Source organism: Plectropomus leopardus, chromosome 12, assembly GCF_008729295.1.
Source record: "Plectropomus leopardus isolate mb chromosome 12, YSFRI_Pleo_2.0, whole genome shotgun sequence".
In the NCBI taxonomy this organism is placed as follows: domain Eukaryota; kingdom Metazoa; phylum Chordata; class Actinopteri; order Perciformes; family Serranidae; genus Plectropomus; species Plectropomus leopardus.
In genome coordinates, this window is record NC_056474.1 from 25,893,336 (window position 1) to 25,911,548 (window position 18,213).

Below are 18,213 nucleotides of genomic sequence, written 5' to 3' on the forward strand. Positions count from 1 at the left end.
AACTAGCTGGATCAATGGTTCCCACCTTTTTTGACTGCTTTTTTCACTGGTCACTTACAGTAAAGTCACAGGTTGAATATGTCTCTGTTTTTGGAGACTTAAAGGAGCTGACATTCAGAGCATGTCTATGATCCAGAGTCTGATCAAGCATTGTCTCCACATGGCTCTCAACATGGAGGTGGCTGAGCCAACTGCTAACAGCTAACAGTGCTAATAGTTGCAACAGCACTGACAGAGCTACCATCTTTTACCTGAGGGTGTGCGTTACGCTTCCCAACAACGCTATCCAACCACTGTGGGTCAGGACAGTCGCAGCCCTAATTTCTAAGACTCTGTGGTTCACTGAGTGCTGTGTGACCTCATGCTACCAATGTATACTTTTCTACCCAACAAATGTTTGGCAAATGAAACTGTGAAAATGCACAACACTTTGCCCAGAAACCCCTTCTCTGCACCCCTCCACAAAGCCAAAGAATCAGCTGCCAACAAATGTAGTATGTGTGTAAAAAAAACAACAAAAAAAAGTCTGAGCTCAAAATAAACACTTACAACTGCAGCCACAAAGCAACACAGAATCACCACCGTCTGGGAATTGTAAACTCAGCTCATTAATTGTTGATTCTGCAGGAAAATACAACTTTTTTATGATCAGCAACTGCCTCTAAAGCCAATTAGGTGATTGAGGGGCTTTTTGCATCAGTAGCTACCATGTTGTAAAACCAGGCTCTGAAATCTGACATTGATTAGACTGACGCAGGAGGTGGAGCAAATGAAAATGCTGATTGGGGGTCTTCTGATTACCCTAATGGCAGATGGAGTGGCCGAAGCCCATTACACCGAGCGTCCAAAGGGTTTTTTTACAAATCGCCTGAGCAAGCACAAATGCCATCTCCGTTCAGATCACGAGGAGGGGAAGGATAAAACACTGAGGGTTCGTGTCTTGTCTCAGACATGTTGAGAGTTGTGGTGAAATCTGAAAGGTTAAGTGCCTTCTTATGTTGGGGTAAAGATGAAAGCAACAGCTGCAGACAGTTATGCATCTTATCAAGTGAGTTCCTTTTAAAGCTGAATCCTAAAAAGTGAAAGAGAAAATTTACTTTTTGAATATTTAAATATTTGAGAGGTTAAAGAGCTACTGCCTGAAACTGCTGGGTGGGTATACTATCCTGACAGGGTGATAGGTCAGTATACTGTAAACAGACAGAAAAAAAGGTAGGTATACCCCGTAAACCTGCACATACCCTCCAGTACATCTCAGGGCAGCACCAAATTTGAAAGACAAACTGGATAAGCTACAAAAAAGAGGACATTTTCAATGGACTCCGTGCTGCTTTCTGTTGTTTCCTAACCTTCTGATGTATTTGTGATGCAAAATGTGACATATCCTTTAATATACATATCACCTTTTTAACCAGAAGAAAAACAGGAAGGCGTACTCATCTACTGCTGCAACGTGTACATGACTCTGGTCCACTGGCAATGAGGGGGGAGCCTATCAACTACTTTTAGCGGGTTTTCCTACGTGCTCATTTTGGTGGGAAAATGGTCAGCCTGTGTAATTCCACCCGTAAGTGGAGGATGGCGTGTTAACAGATTATGAATAGCAATTTAGTGTAGTACAATTGTAAGATAAATATTTCTTCAATAGAGAAGTTATAATTGTTGACAAACTCTATATACATTTAAAAATGTACTTCTATGTGCTAACAACTACATTAGAATGGGTTAAACATCATAAGTTTATTAACTGCTTACAGTAAAGTCTTACCAATAACTGTAGCGGTGTGTTGGATGGCGCAATAAGAGCGTGTTTTTAACCATATTTAAGTGCATTCAATCTGAGGCCCTTGACAATAATTTGACAGCATAATAACTTCAAATCTGTGTTGTGTTGAAAGTAATTGAAAATACGTATACATAAAAGTGACTCAGGTGTTCATTCAGACATGAGATAGAGATGTTATATTGCCGTCATATTAACATAAAGAGGTGCATGTCTGAAAGGGGCCAATTATTCTATCAACGCTCAAAACAAAAAAATCGAACATTTACTGCCTATAGTCACAGGATTTTTTATTTTATTTTGAGGGATTCTTCTTCATTTGTTGTCAGTTTTCTGACTGGACGTCAACCTGTCCTCTGTCTTCCTACTGAGAACTGACAACCTGAAGCAGGCTGAAACAAACGGCTGTTCAACCCGCTGACATTTCCAGCCCTCGGATTTGTTTGTGCTGCAAGGCTGACAGCGAGAGCAGATGAATATTTATGCTGCTTTGTGCCTCCTGTGAGAAGCCAGAGAGGACGACAGCTGATGGCAAACATGTGGACTGACTGTATGCTGTTGCACACTGCTTAACTCAGCCTCATGGTGTGTTTGGACTTAAATTCTCAGCTTTTAAGCTTTGTTAATACTCTGAAGGTTGATGTTTACGTTAGCTGTTCAGGACAATCACAACCTCAACATATGATCCTGATGACTGTTTGTTAAGAGCTGCACAGCAAAAACCATATAGGCCTGCATAGACTTTACAGGCCTATCTATATGGCTATTTTTGTCTATAGTTAAATATTACATCTTGGATTTAATTGTTTTCCCTATTCACTGGCATCGACCTGACGTTTTTTTTTATTAACAAGGGATGCCAACAGTTAACCCTTAGCCAGTTAACCACTGAGAATAGTTTTTACTGGTTACAGACGTAGGTCTATAGGCTAATTTTACTCCTCTCCAGTTTACTGTACTGCACCCAAGCAGGGTCTGGTAGGAGTTAGCTACCTAGCTAGCACTGCAGCTCAAAACATTGTGCCCACCCTCTGATTACCCCCTTACTCACCCAGGTGAACAAGCAGTGTAGACTACGTTCTCACTGTTCTCACTGTTCTCACTGTTACCACTGTTACCACTGTTACCACTGTTACCACTGTTAGCAGTGTCAGCACGGCTAGTGGTGCTTACATAGCTACCAATGCTACAAACTATACAGTAACTACAATACAACAACGCCTTCTGCCACTGGGACGGCATTAACAACTGATTGTTGAGTAAGCATCGCAGCTTGCTAGCTAACCATAGCTCCCACCAGACCCCAGTAAGCCGTGTGGAGCAGCCCAGGAACCAGTGGAAACTGATGGTTGGGCAGTGGACATGTTAACACAGCTGGCCGGCTGTCTCTCAGCGAAGCCAAGAATAAATGAAAGTCGAGACATTTACATCACAAAACATGAAATTTCACCACTTCTAAACGGATGGAGAAATGTAGCGCTAAAGCTAACTAAGGCAATAAAGTGGCAGACTAAAGGAAATGCGGCCTTGTATTTCCCGTCTTGTTTTTTAAACTTATTGGGTTAGTTACCAATGAATAAGTTCAGGGCGATCAAAAGGAAAATTAACAAAAATTGGCATCCCTACATTCAACACAAACAGTATGTCCAAGAGATTTTTTTTTTAAAAGAAACGACAGCTATTAACAGCTGGGGCTATTATATTAAGTGCTTCTATTAGTTTGTTCACCTCTTATGTGTGCGGGTGCTGTATAATTCTTAGTAAGTGTAACTCTCTCAGCAGCCTGGTCTACCAAAAGCAAAGTGGTTCATAAAGAAGAAGGAGAAGAGGAAGAGGAGGCCACTCAGGGAGGAGGAAAATAGCTGCAGCAGGATGATTTGCATTCACATGAAAAAGTGTTTGTGGATAAAGACGGCATTGGTGCTCTGGGGAATCCAATAGCTGCTGCTGTTTGGTAAAGAAACCATAACTTTCATTTTGCCTTTCTTCCTTGAGTGGAAAGTTTTGCATGTTCTTCTGTGTGCCGAGTGAGTTTTATGACCCTTTGGGCATTTGAGACCCTTTTTTTAAAAAAAAAAAAAAAAAACATAAAAAACAAACAAAAAAATAACAATTTTTCTGTCTCCCTCCTGAAAAAACTTTGGTGCCCAGAGGAGGTTTTCACCCCTCCACAGCTGTACGTCTGGTGTGTTTGTTTAGCTCGCGAGGATGATCATCTCAGGCTGATGTCGCCTCACTGGATCTGAAGTGTTGCTCACCTCAGCCGACTCGCCAGAGACTGTTTTTAACAACAGCCTGCGTCTGCAATAAAGCAACAATTTCCACAGATATTTCTCCAGTGGGAGTCAAGTTAGGATAGCGGTCAGATTTACGCGAAACGACTGCACGTCTGGAGTCCTGAATCACCGCTTATATCGCTCCAGGGAGCCAACAAAGAGACCCAATATGAATTTATGGCCTTGCTGTGTGATAGAAGCTGTGTGCCACTAAAGTAGAACAAGCCTCTCTCCATCCCCACAGGTCGTAATCTCCCAGGAAGGAGGAGAGAAAATAACATCTCTATGGCAACTGCCGGTCCAAAGGTGAGACGTTACGATGCAGACGAAGACACAGTGGCCACGGGCTGCAGGACAGCAAGCACAGACATAAAGTGACATTTATCCTAAATCTCTTCAAAAATAGCATTTATTTCACCCTGCAGTAGACTAATCTTTACACACAACACTGAATGACTTTGAGAAGGAAACTGGTTCACAAAGAACAATAGCAGGTAATTCTGGTGCAAATAATGAAGTATTCATTTATTTACCTGTAGCATTGTAGTACCAGTAAATTATAATAAGTTCTATATTTCATCAGCATTAACTATACAGCTAAATCTGCAGGATGTAGAGTGAAATGAGCTCAAATATTTAGAGTTTCTGCTAAAAATAATTGCAAAATTAGAAAAAAATAATCTGAAAATCACCTTAAGCGTCACAAAAATTCAATTCAAAGTTAACTTACTGGGCTGATTTAATGGGCTGATAACCGCCTTCTGAACCTCCTAGTAGGTGTAGCAGGCCCCCTCCAACCCATATCTACGAGTCTGATAACGCCCAATCAAGTGATAACATTCAAAAGGAGTGCACATAAAAGCAATAAATTCCCACCATTATGTCATGTGATTAAATCAATATGCAGTGATAAAATGTGTTTTTCAGTTGGGCTTAAGTGGCCAATTTGTACTGAAGCTAAGTTAAGCGAAGTAACTGAAGTGTAAAATAGGTAAAATGCCAGTGGTGACTTGCATATTTGTTTGTTTTAACAGCATGTGTTATAGAAACATTCTCATTGTGTAGGAGTTCAGTTGTAGTAGTTTTGTTCATTATTACTTTAGGTACAATGATAACATTGAATATATACCAAGCTCAATGCTGTGATCTGAAAAATGTGGCAACAACCCTTTAAAAAAGTCAGCCTAAACTCAAGCAAAGTGTAAACAAGCCAGCAGTTTATCCAAATGATCCAAAACTTTTTATTTGGAGGTCAAAATGAAAAATGTTTGTAATAAAACCTAAATGAACAGGGCATTGTGCACATAACTACAGCAGCAGCAGGAAATTAGACTGTAAATTGTGATGGGTGTTTAGAACAGATTTGGATAATATAACATAATCTTCACTAACCTGAAGATTTATTTCCAGTCCGTCTCATTATCTTTCTCAGATGTCAGCTATAAACGTGACTAAAATAGGATTATTACAGGTGGACACGACAGACAAAATTATGACAATAAAACCCGAGCACAGGACAAATTAAGCGCTTAGTTGATGGGGTCATGGGGGAAATTCAGTGCCACAAATCGTAATGAACAACTCGAGGAAGCGCGTCCTCCAAACATGAGACACATGGAGAGTCTAAGCTGGTCCTCTTTGCAGAGATCTGGATTTAGAAACATCAGTGATGAAACACACTGAAACACTTTCTATTTACATCTCTGAGACACACAGGCAATCATCAGGCGAGCATTCATTCACAGTCAGCCACACTGATAAGGTAAGTGTGTGTTTGTGTCTGTGTGTCTGTGTGTGTGTGTGTGTGTGTGTGTGTGTGTGTGTGTGTGTGTGTGTGTGTGTGTTTTACAACACTACATGTAATCTGTTTCAAGCTCCCATCCAAAGGTTGGGCCACACCTGGTTTTCAATCATACAAAGTGACATCACTTGTTGCTATGGTAACCACCTGTCGCAACAGTCAAGATATCACCCTGTCTTTTAACTGACTTTAGTTAAGTAATGAATAACATTTAATCAAGTAGATAAAACGTTTCTTGCAGGTCATTTATGGGGTGTTTTAATATATTTATTTTTGTAAATTAAAGCATACAAATGTTTCATTTCTGCAATATCATCACAGTCACCTTACACAACATTTCATAAACTGTGGTGAAAACACGGAAATAAATGTGTTCAACAAATGCTAGTCTTCTTGATTGTGTGTTCATCATTTGATTGAATGAATACCATTCAGTTTATCTGTTTTTCTTTACACAAATTTGCATGAAATACAGCCACTTATGGCAGTCATCAACAAACAAGGTTAGTATATTATTCTTAATTTTTTTCTAATGGAAGATCCTTTGGCGAGTTGTTTTTATTCATCTAACCTAACTGATTCAAGGTCGGTTTTTAAATGTTTAAACTTTAGCCACATTTCAAGTTTGTAAAATTCACTTGCAAGTATGAACATGAAAGAACAGTAGACAGATTATGAAGATGTCATTATTTAGCCAATAACTTGTAAGTGATTCAGTGAAATGTCACTGGCTGAATATATTAAGCTGTGACGCAGGAGGCTTAGTGAGTTTGGCCTTTTCTTAACAGCAAGAAATCCCACAGTTCAGTTCAGATTGCTAGAGAGCAAAATGACATCTTTGTTGGAGATTCAGTCACGAGTAAATGAAAAATGAATCAGGTTGTGGAGACCGTTTATCTGAACTGGGTAATTATTTACAATTGTCAGGTTTTTCTGCCGCATTTGTGCACAAGTAAGACAAAAGAAGGCAAACTGTATGTTACGTCACCGTCTGTCCCATGGAATTGAACTTCTTGATAAACACCTGTAGAGTTTGAACACTTATCCGATTAATTAATTAAAAATGTATAAGCAACTGCTATTTCCTGCTCTTATACTGTGATGATTTGCTGATTTGCTCAGTTTCCATCGTCATGTTTTGAATGAATATATTTGGGCTTTGGACTGTTGGTTGAACAAAATAAGACATTATAATTGACATTTGTTTCACTTTCTTTGACATTTTGTAACTTAAATGATCTCAGTCAACTGAGGAGTCTGCGAATGATGGTCCAATCTTTGACTTTCAGGAGGCATCCCTATTTTTATGGTTTGTTTGCATTTCATTTCATATCAAGACATATTTGCCAAATAATGTTATTCTCCTCTGCACTTTTTAAAGTATAAGAATGTCTTTCCAGTCACAAGGTAATTGTTCATATTTCTTGACCTCTGACTTGCAAAATCTCAAACATGGTCAAACAAAAACTTTGTCTTTTTAGCAAATTTCTTGTTAAAGAGGGGCATAAAATATTCCTTTAATACTACATTAGCTGAGTACCAACAGCGAGCAGACGAGTTCACAGTCAGCAGAGAGAGGGATCAGAGCTCTCCTTTTCCTCGAAGACACCGTCACTCGACTCTCGTCAGAATAACTCCTAAATAACTGCCCAAAATGTCACATCACATCCTACCCTCCTGACGAGTGTGAAGCGAAGCACCAGAAGATCTGTCTTTTCCACTACGACAGCCCCTTTAAGCTTCACAGAAGCAAAATTTGATTCTCTGGACACAGAATAAAACAGTTAGTTGCAGTGGTGGGATGTAATATTTCCTCAAATACTGTATTTAAGTACAATTTTGAGGTACTTAAGTAATTCAATTTATTGTTCTGTTACACTTCTGTCCAAGTACATTTCCCGAGTCAAATATCATCAATTTTGCTCCACTGCATTTATTGTCAAAGATTTAGTTACTTTGCGGATTCAGATTAACTAATGATTAAAATGATTATCTATTATGCCACATGGCAGTCAGGGTTTCCCACATATTCATTTATTTGTGGTGGCCCCCCGCGATAAAAACATCTGCCACCACATATAGATCTTCTATTTTTGGAGCTGGAACGCTCATTAGAAGTGCTATTGAAATACTCTCCAGTTATTCACTGTATCACACTCTCAGAGCAGGGAGGATACTCTGGGCACAGATGGAGCAGCAGAACATCAGACACATTAAAAGGGAAACTTAACTGAATCGCAAAAACTGCTGCTCTTATCCATCAATCTGATCTGATCAGCAACACATCAACAGATCAGTTATCCAACGCGCAAGTCACAGACTGCTGCTGAGGGTTACAGAAACTCAGAGAGCTCCACCTGTGCTGCATTCACTGTCTCGCAAAAACCTCCAAATTTAGAGAGGGGATACACAATGATAAAAAGGGACACAAAGGCTTTTAAAAGAAGGGAGAAAAACAGACCTGCTGTTGACATCATCACTAGTTTTTACTTCAATAACTTTTACTTGAGTCGAATTTTGAAAGCAGGATTTCACTAAAGTAGTTCAACACTACTTAAGAGAGATCACAGTGTACTTTTATCTACTATTTTCTGATTTTTTTAAATAGAACTAATATCTTATTAATCAAGTTATTGATAAAAACAAATTCTTAGTTGTGGCACTAAATTCCTCTTCAAATTTAGCTCAAAGATAGCAAACAAGTACAAAAGCCTCTCCTGAACTCAGATCAGCTGTAAACCAAGTGAACCCACACAACATACATTTGGCGAGATGCATTCTGGGAACTGACCCTCACAGATCACATTCGCCTTCACAGCTAATCTCAGAACAGAAAGCACAGCATCTGTGGGCCAGAACAGGGCCGATAAATCATACATGGACACTGGAATCCCTTTTCTAACTGGCTGTAATTATCAGAGCGGAGGTTTCTGCTCTGCCATGAACACAAGGACCTTTCAGGAAAGAAAAAGAGAGAAGAGTGTGAGCTTTAAAATAACGGAGGAGAATCTTATCCAGACCAGATGTGACCGAAGGAAGAAGGAAGGAACTCTACAGCATTATGAAAGAGGTGCTTAATTTCAACATCAACCCAATTTTTCAAAAAAAAAAATGCACTCCATGACAGGATAAAACAACAAAATCTTACACTTGAAGTAACTTTTATCCACTTTTGAAATGTCATACCAACATGTTTTAGCCTGAGCATGCTTCCTCCACTCAGAGTAGAAAAGAAAGAAGGTTTAGGGGTAATGAGTAGCAGAGTGTGTGTTTTTCATCTGCTCCCTGCATCACTTTGCTGATGAACACACTAAAGTAACTTAGCTTGATTACGACAATGAGAATGATGCTTCTACTTCACAGGCTGCCAGGAAATGTTTGCATAAATGCTTTTTTAATTTGTAGGAGGGTCCATTGATGAAAAATCTTAAAGTTTACAAGTGACTCCTTCTTATTCAAAAAGCCTCAAAGTGAAACATTTGAACAGACTGTGTTGCTTCCTAAAAGACAAGCAGATCACTCCCTGCACTGATTAAATTTGATCAATTTATCAATCAGGAAACTTCAGACTGAAATGAATAAATGATCTAATAGTGATTTTAGTATAAGAAAGGAAAAAAATGTCTGGAAAAACTCTTAAAGACTTAATTAAACTACTAGACTGGGGGTCTGAAAATGACTCACAAAAAGAGGCCAACATCTAAATAAGCCCACACTGCTTGACAGACATGTGGTCTATGGGAAGGTGCAAAATAAAATTACAGCAGATACAACAATGCACAGACACTGTAGGTCAGGTGGGTTAGCTTTGAGAGTGTGTGTGTGTGTGTGTGTGTGTGTGTGTGTGTGTGTGTGTGTAATCTGCAGTGTGTTGAGGTGGACAGCTTGTTATCTGGGCTGAATGGCAGGGCTTAATATTCAGCCAACAGCCAGATTAGTTCAGGACAACCTGTCAGTCTGCAGCTGCAGAGAAACACACTGATTTCTACAGCATTGTGTGTGTGTGTGTGTGTGTGTGTGTGTGTGTGTGTGTGTGTGTGTGCGTGTGTGTGTGTAAAAACAGATCTACTAACAGAGAAGATGTGTTCACACTCAGCAGGTGTATGTCAGAATGATAACTACTTCTACACAAACGCACTCAACGTCACATCATATCCAACACTGTCCAGCGGTAAAACATCAGGTTTTGCTTTCATGGACTGCTCTTTGAGCTGCCTTTTACACAAATAGAGTGCATTCTGCAGACAGAAAGACTAACGTACACACCCACAATAGCAACAAATATCCCAAAATGCAACGCAGCCATGAGACAGGTTGGCATATCAACAAGAACGGCATCACTCTCATTTTCTCTTTCCTTTGGCAACACCTTTAGCTCCACATGTAGTTTTGAGCAGCTAATTTGTCTCACATGTTCTCTGAGGGTTGTCAAATGGCTTTCTGGGAATTGTAGGAACTCACCTGACGCATCACCTTACCACCGTTGAGGTGATCTTGGAGCAAGGCAGTTAACCCCCAGCTGCTTCAGTGAAGCTGCTCAGTGGGCAAGAGGATGCTAAGTGAATTTATTTTAAGTAAACATTTGAGCTCAGAATAACTCTTGGAATGCAATGTGGTATCTTGATTTATGATTTTTTTCTTTATATAAAAAGCTGGGTGTTTGTGCAACAAAGGAGAGATTATTTCTATTTTCAGTCAGCGTGCAATCCATCACTCCTCTCACTGGGAAATAAAACTACAATTTCCAACCAGACAACCTAAATCGCTTTCCACCTCCAGACAACAAATCATCATGAACCTCCATAGGGAACTGAGGGAGACGGGGGGGTAAAGGAGTTTAACGCCTTGCTCAAGGGCTCCTAAACGGGACACGCGGCCCCTGTGAAGCTGTAGTGACACCTGACTGTTGTTAATGTCATCTCCTGCCGCTGTTTGCCCCCCGGCAGCAAGGAGCTGTGGAGGAGGAAGGGATGATGCGTGGAAATCGAAAAATTAGGTCAAAGTCTGCGGGATGCTGGGGTAGCTTTGCATTTGCTGCCGGCGCGCATTTACAGCGTCAGCTAAGCATGTAAATAATGCAACGAGGCATCTGACCCCATTTCCCCTCAGACACACTTGTTTACGTTGGACCAACTCAGAAGTGGAGATTTACATTAAAAAAAAGAGAGAAAGAAAGAAAGAAAATATAAATGTTTGTCACCTGTATCCTCACCATCCCTCCCCTCCTCTCCTCTCATTCCTCTCTCAGCTCAGATGCAGATCCCTGTGAAACCTGCATTTGCAGCAGCAGCAGTGGAAACATTAAAATGCAATGTGTGCATTTGCAGTCAGCTGTTAAAATCGCTTCCTCTCCCTCTCCCCCCCTCTCTCTCTGCCTTTTCTTTCTTTCTCCATACATGGCTGAGCTCCGCGAAAGCCTCCAGACTCCATGAGAAACAGGGAAAACACTGCTTGCAGGCAGCTGAAATATGACACTATGAAACTCTCCAGGCTGAGAGTGAGTCTGCAGCAATGTGACATATCAATCTTAAAAAGAAGAGGAGGGGGAGGAGGAGGAGGAAGGGGGAGGCTAATGAGAAAATCAATACCAAGGCTGCATTTCAGGGTCTTGCAAAAGAAGCCAATATATGATCTGGTGTTATGGAGAGAAGCTGGAACATAATGGGAATCATTCATCCCTTCCAAAAGCTGCCTGGCTGCAGTGTGTCATGTGAAAACTGTGTCTGGTAACAGCTGCACGCTCTGTGCACATAATCTAAGCAGCATGCAGAGTTCTGCTGAACGGGATTTTCCAATATGACAGTGTACAAAAAAATCTTGACGACAACAACTTCTTATTGACAAACCCAGAAGATAAATCTCTATAGCATTCCTCTGATATTCCCACTGGGGGCTATAATACTCCTCTGGTGCTCAATAGAGACATTCATGTGATGTGTACTTTACGGTGGTGTTTATCTGCTGTGATGGAAAGATGAGTCCACCAGTCAACCTAAAACTACTATTCTAACAAATACTTGCAGCCTTTTTCTTTTTTTATATAGTTGAAAACTGCATATTTTTGGTTTGCAATTTGCCAAAAAAGCAATCTGAAGATCTTAAATTGGATTATGGACACTTGACACTTTAGGCACTTAAGGATCACTTAATGCATTTTAAAACATATAAAACAGTGGCTGCAACTATGGTAATATCACTGTAACATTACTGTAGTTCTGTTTGGTGCATATTAAGGATTTTAGGGTTTATATAGTGCTTTATGGATTTTTTTTCCATGCATAATATTCCTTTAATACCTGGTGCTAAATAACAACTTTATGTGATATTTCTGTATAATTTTATGATTAATTCTGTGTACCTTATGATACATTTAATCTCCAAATAGGCAGTTTTGTGTGATATTTGTACGAGAATATATCAGAGAAATATTATAAGAAAACTACAGTCCACCCAAAGCATGCAGTTCCCACTTCACTGCCACACCACCAAAACACAACATCCCCTGCATCCAAATCAAAACCAGATAAACCAAAGCTGTCATTATGGCAGCATGTGTGTGTGTGTGTGTGTGTGTGTGTGTGTGTGTGTGTGTGTGTGTGTGTGCAAGCGCGTGCGTGTTTAATAAAAATTGAAATAAGGACTTAAACTTGTGGCAGCTGGAGTTCAACACTTCTCACAGTTTAAATTCTGAGCCGCTTGGTCCTCTCCGCAGAGACCGACCAGCAGCGACCCGAGCACCCCGCAGAGCAGCAGCGGAGCCCGGGCACAGCCGCCCGGAGCTCAGCGCTGAAATTCAAGTACTCACCCTCGGATAACTCCAGCTCCAGCTCGGCCAGTTTGGCCCGCACCTCCGCAGGAAGCGGCACCGGGTCCCGGTCCGCCATTCCGCCTCAAGAAACCGACTTAAATCTCTGTTTTTGCGTCCCCTTTCCCCTCTTGTCTCGCTCCAAGCTTCTCTTCAAATCCCCAAAATATCCAAAGTCAGTCACAGTGAGTCTCTGCGTGTGGCTCTGTGTGCGGCTGCAGCGCTGTTAGCTCTCCGCACACCAGCGTCAAGTTAGCGGAAACATGGCGGGTCCACTTCCGCTGTTTATCTCTGAAAAAATAAAAGCCAAAATGGTAGACGCATTATTTCGTGGATCAAACCCACACTAAACACCAGTGATGTGATATAATGAAATAATAATACTTTGTTACAGTAGCCTAGGCTAATTAAACATTTTTTGGGAGTATCTGTACTTTACTTGAGTTTTTATAGGCCTATTTATGTCAACTTGAAGGTTTATTCTACTACATTTCCTAAATAAAATGTGACCTATACTTTTACTTCACAATTTTCCCCATTTTAGTTACTTACTCTAAAATAGGGAAGGAGGGGAGGAGGGGAAGGGAGGACAGATAAACAAAGTAAGGATTGGGAGGGAAAGAAAAACTGGATTTCTTTCTTGAAACCTTTAGACCACGGGCAAACTGACTGGATCAATTTCCAAAACATGGGCAATAAAAAGACAATGAGAAAATTGGAAAGAGATGTTCCACAAATTGCAAGAAATGAGTAGATTTAGAAAATTATGTATTATATTAACAACAGCTAGGAAAAAATGTCCATAAACTATATTTATAATTATCATAATTATAGGCTATATGCACAATTATGTCACAGATTCATCATATTTCTAACACTTTCTGAGATCATTTCCTTTCCTTGTTTGTTTTTAACTTTCTTTTCTTTTTTCTTTTTTTCTTTTTTTCATTCCAAAATCGTCAAATACCACAGATTTGCCGCTGTTGCAGCATTACAATACTCAGCCAGTGGGCCGGACAGCACCTGATGCGGCAGCATGATACGCAGGCCGGGTGCATCAGTCTATAATGAAGTCAAACAATGATGGTTTTTTCTAAACCTAACCACAAGCTTTTTTTGCCTAAACCTGGCCACGTGCATTTGTTGACGCCCCAGTGTTGTTGATACTCTGCGTATCTATGTTAAAAGTTTGTCTGCAAATTGGATCCCTCTCTGCCTGCAAACACACAGACTGATGTCTCACACTTGTGACTCGTACATGAGCTGTTTAAAGGAGAAACAACATTATAATTCACTTTTTTTTTTTTTAAATAAATCACAATAAAATCTCAATATCTTGACTGATGTTTGACTGGCTTTAATCTTTCAATCCAGCCACAACAAAAAAAATATGTTCCTAATATGTAGTGTTTCCATTAACATTAGCCTACAATTCCATAAAGTCTGGCTTTACTGCACATAAGACTATTATTGTAATTGATTTATTCATATTGATAATATTGATTTCATACTTTATTAGAGAAAACACTTAGGCTGATGTACTTTTGAGAAAATTGAGACCAATTATTTTTTCTGCTATGTATTTTATATTTTCAAATTCTATCCACCTTTCAGTAGGAAATGATGCTTGACAGAATAAACAGATCACTGAATGGAAGAGTATAGTCTATCCTCAGAAGCAACTGTCACACATTTTTAAATAGTTATTTAGAAAAAAAACAGGAAGCATTAAGTCTCTTTAAGAAAGTGAAAGGTAAAACAGACTGCACTGACAGAGCTTTTAAACCTAATTTGTCTTTATGTTTTTTTCCTCCAATACTCTCTCTTCCCCTCAACTGTTGTAATGCTTTTATTTTGAAGGTATACTCATTCATCTTCCTGTCTGACACTCGTTGATTATTTGTGACTTCATGCACCTCGCAGGTACAACATACTATAGGTGATTTTAAAAACGGGAAAACAAAATGTATTTTCATAGACTCCGGATAAAGTCGCAGATTTGTTTTTCTTTTTTGAGACAAAATTAAAATAATGATGATTAAAATAACCATGAGAGGGCGCCAGACAACATCTATCTAACAACAACATCTAATATAAAATCAATCCAGCACTGACTTTTGAAACATTTTCAAGAATGGGTTAATGTATACTAAGGGGAAATTTCCTGTCAAAGAAAAGAAAAGAAAAGAAAAGAAAAGAAAAGAAAAGAAAAGAAAAGAAAAGAAAAGAAAAGAAAAGACAAGACAAGACAAGGCAAGAAAAGATAGGAAAAGAAAAATAAAAAAAAAAAAAAGAAAATGTGTATCAATAAAATAGTCTCGTTTGGAAAAACGTGTAAACTTAAATGTTGACTTGAATGGAGATAATGGATAGGTAGATAGATAGATAGATAGATAGATAGATAGATAGATAGATAGATAGATAGATAGATAGGTAGAAACAAAATATTATAAAAATAAAAAGAGCTGGGTTGGTATAATACATAAGTCCATTTTAAGTATTTTAAAAAAAAAATGTTATATGAGGGGGGAAAAGCTGAAATTATGTTTTTGTCGGTGTTGTGTCTGCGGCTCTGCTTGTAGTTCCTATTATTCTCCACCTGAGGGCGCCATCACACCAGAAACCCGCAGCAAACAGGTTCAGCGTTCTCTCTCACTGCCAAATTAGATTCAATATTTTTCAATTGACGGATTATTGGCATGATAAATGTGTATACACCTTGTAGTTCTTCATGTTGTCCACGAGAGGACGCCATCACGTCAGAAACCCGCAGCTGACAGGTTAAAGTCTTTTAAAGTCTGTTTTTGATGCAGTGATTGATAAATCATTTCTTCGCCATATCATAGAGGAGACATGTCACTTTCACTACCATATTATATTATATATTTTAAAATTGACGCATTATTGACAAATAAATGTCTTCAGCTCTGCTTTTAGTTCCTGTAGTTGTCCACAAGAGGGTGCCATCACACAAGTAACCCGGAGCTAACAGTTTCAGTAACTTTTTTAATTTGTTTTTAACGCTATTATTAATACATCATTTCTTCACCGTATTTTAGAGGAGATAAGTCATTTTCACTGCCACAGTTGATTACATATTTTTAAATTGACGGATTATTAATAGAATAAATATGTCTGCAGCTCTGCTTGTAGCTCCGTAGCTGTCCGCAAGAGGGCGCCATCACACCAGAAAGCTGTAGCTGGTTAAACTCTTCAGTTAGTTTTTAAGCTTATATTTAACGCTGTGATTTATTTATAAATTATTCCTTCGCCGTATCTAAGAGGGGATATCTAAAATTCCCTGCCACGTTTGATTCAATATTTTTAAATTGACGGATTATTGGAGAAAATCAATGTGTCTTTAAATGTGCTTGTAGTTAGTGTTGTTGGTGTTGCGCCGTGGCAGTGAAAGAAGCAAGCTTACCTCCGGAGCTTTCCTCAAAGTGGGAAAGCCACACTGTCCACGTCTTCCAGGCCATCTGTGAGACAATAAGCCACCTCTTTTTCTGTTTTGAGGTTTCGGCACACAAACTATCAAGGCAGCTTCAGCCTTGTTAGCATTTTTGCTGGTACCTGCCTCTGAGCTTTCAAAACTAATCTTTATTGACAGCTGTCAATAGCCAGGATGGTCCGCAGGGGCCGACGGGACGTTTTTGCCTAATTCCCCTATGGTTTTTACCATAGACTTTATATAAAGTAAATATGTACATACATGCTGTTTTTTTGCAGGTACAGTGTTTAGCTGTCGGGTCGTGTCCTGCAGGTCAGTTCAGTGTCAGTTTTAGCTTTACATCGCAAATTTACTCGCACAGTATGAGCTGGAATTAAACAACATGTCTTTAATTTTACAGTGTATCCCCAGCTTAGTGAACCTTAACAGATTTTATTTTACAATTCATTTTAATGACTTTTAAAACGTTTTTTTCCCTTCACATCTCAGGGGGAAAACTGTACTTTAACTGCAACAAGCAACTTCATGCACTGGGGTATTTAGACTTTATAAAATACAAGATATGGATATGCATGTTTCCCAGTGAGTATTTGTATGTTATAGATAAATTAGATGTATAGTTCAGTGGAGAAATAAGTATTCTAATGTTTTAAGTAAACGTAATACAACACAAAATGTTAGCATTAATATGAACTTGAAGTACCAAAAGTCAAAGTACTTTCTATGCAGAAAATATTAGATTATAATTTTTGACGCATTCATGTGTATCGCTTTAATGCTGCAGTGAAAGGTGAGCTTTTTATGACTTAATACTATTTTTATAAGTGCATTTATACATGGTATTAATATTAAACTACCAATTCATGTTCAATTCAAGTTATCAGATAAATGTGGTGGACTAAAAAGTGCATAGTTCCCTCTGAGATGTAGTGAAGAAGTAAAAAGTAGCATAGGCATACTCAAGTAGCTCAAAAATCTGCAGTAGCTACAGCATTTGAGTAAATATACTTATATCCCTTTTTCACTAAAATTAGCGTTTGTACGCACAGTTTTTAAATGTGGGAAAATCCACTGAAAATAGATGATAGTTTGCCAGTACACGGCTCTGCAGCAGACCAGTGCGACTTTGTGTGTGTGTGTGTTTTTCTGGTGTGTCATGTACTACATTATGGACAGGACTGAAAACAAGTTAGTAAACATTAGAAAGCAGCATGGAGGCTAGTGAACATGTTATGGTGGTTACCTCTTTTTCTGGAGCATACAGATACTCTGATGCATTTCTAAACATGTTTTATTCCTTTTTCATATTTGTCTTTACAATTCCTGTTTTGTACCTGTATCATATTTATGTGTTCAAAATAATCAGTGTTGCCAGTTTTAGGTGAAAGGGGATCAATAGAGAACATTAGGCATCGAGAATCATGTTTTGAAATGATCTGATTTGTTACGAGCAATGCCTTACAATAAATCACAATTTATTACATAAACCTCTAAATAAATGGGGAAAAAACTACCAAATTTTAGATGCAAATTTGCTCATTAAAAGCAAAAAAGAGACGGTGGCTCCTCAACAGTGCCTAAATCTTTATTTTTCAGTAAGCTACATTTTTTCTTCAAATTAGACAGTTTTTACATCATGACACAGAGTAACTTAAATTATCTATAGCCGACATGTATGCTTGATTCCAGTCTCGATGGAAGAATAGACCTAAAAAAAACAAAAAAAAACAACGAACAAACAAAAAAAACTCAAAAAAATAGAAGCCCTCTTGAACACAACTTCAGTTCCACGTCTGTTAAAGGTGTCGTTAGGCAAAATTATCTGTCCAAACCCCAACAGGATGGAGTCATCGATTGTCCACAGCTGTTAGCGTAGCATGGTAAGAGTGTTAATGAGTTAAACCACAGTGAGTTGATAAAGAGATCGAGTCTTGTTCCAGTCCATTGGTGTGCATTCGTAATTATATCTTTAAGAAAGACAAGGGGGTCCATTTTTATGACAAGATGCAACCCTTGAGGAAAATAAAACAAAACAATGGCACCGTCAAAAACAGGCGAACAGGTAGGAGGAGACAGAGCTGAGGCGACTGACAGGCT

The 18,213-nt window shown here is 38.9% G+C and overlaps 1 protein-coding gene across 1 annotated transcript in view; it reads right to left on the minus strand.

Annotated features, from left to right (window-relative positions):
- LOC121951317 (disco-interacting protein 2 homolog C-like) overlaps window positions 1-12,880 on the minus strand; it is a 220,820-nt gene extending 207,940 nt beyond the window's left edge. The window contains 1 exon segment of the mRNA XM_042497594.1: window positions 12,666-12,880. Within this exon segment, the coding sequence (XP_042353528.1) occupies window positions 12,666-12,744 (79 nt within the window). The 5' untranslated portion in view covers window positions 12,745-12,880.
- Between the last annotated feature and the right edge of the window lie 5,333 nt (window positions 12,881-18,213).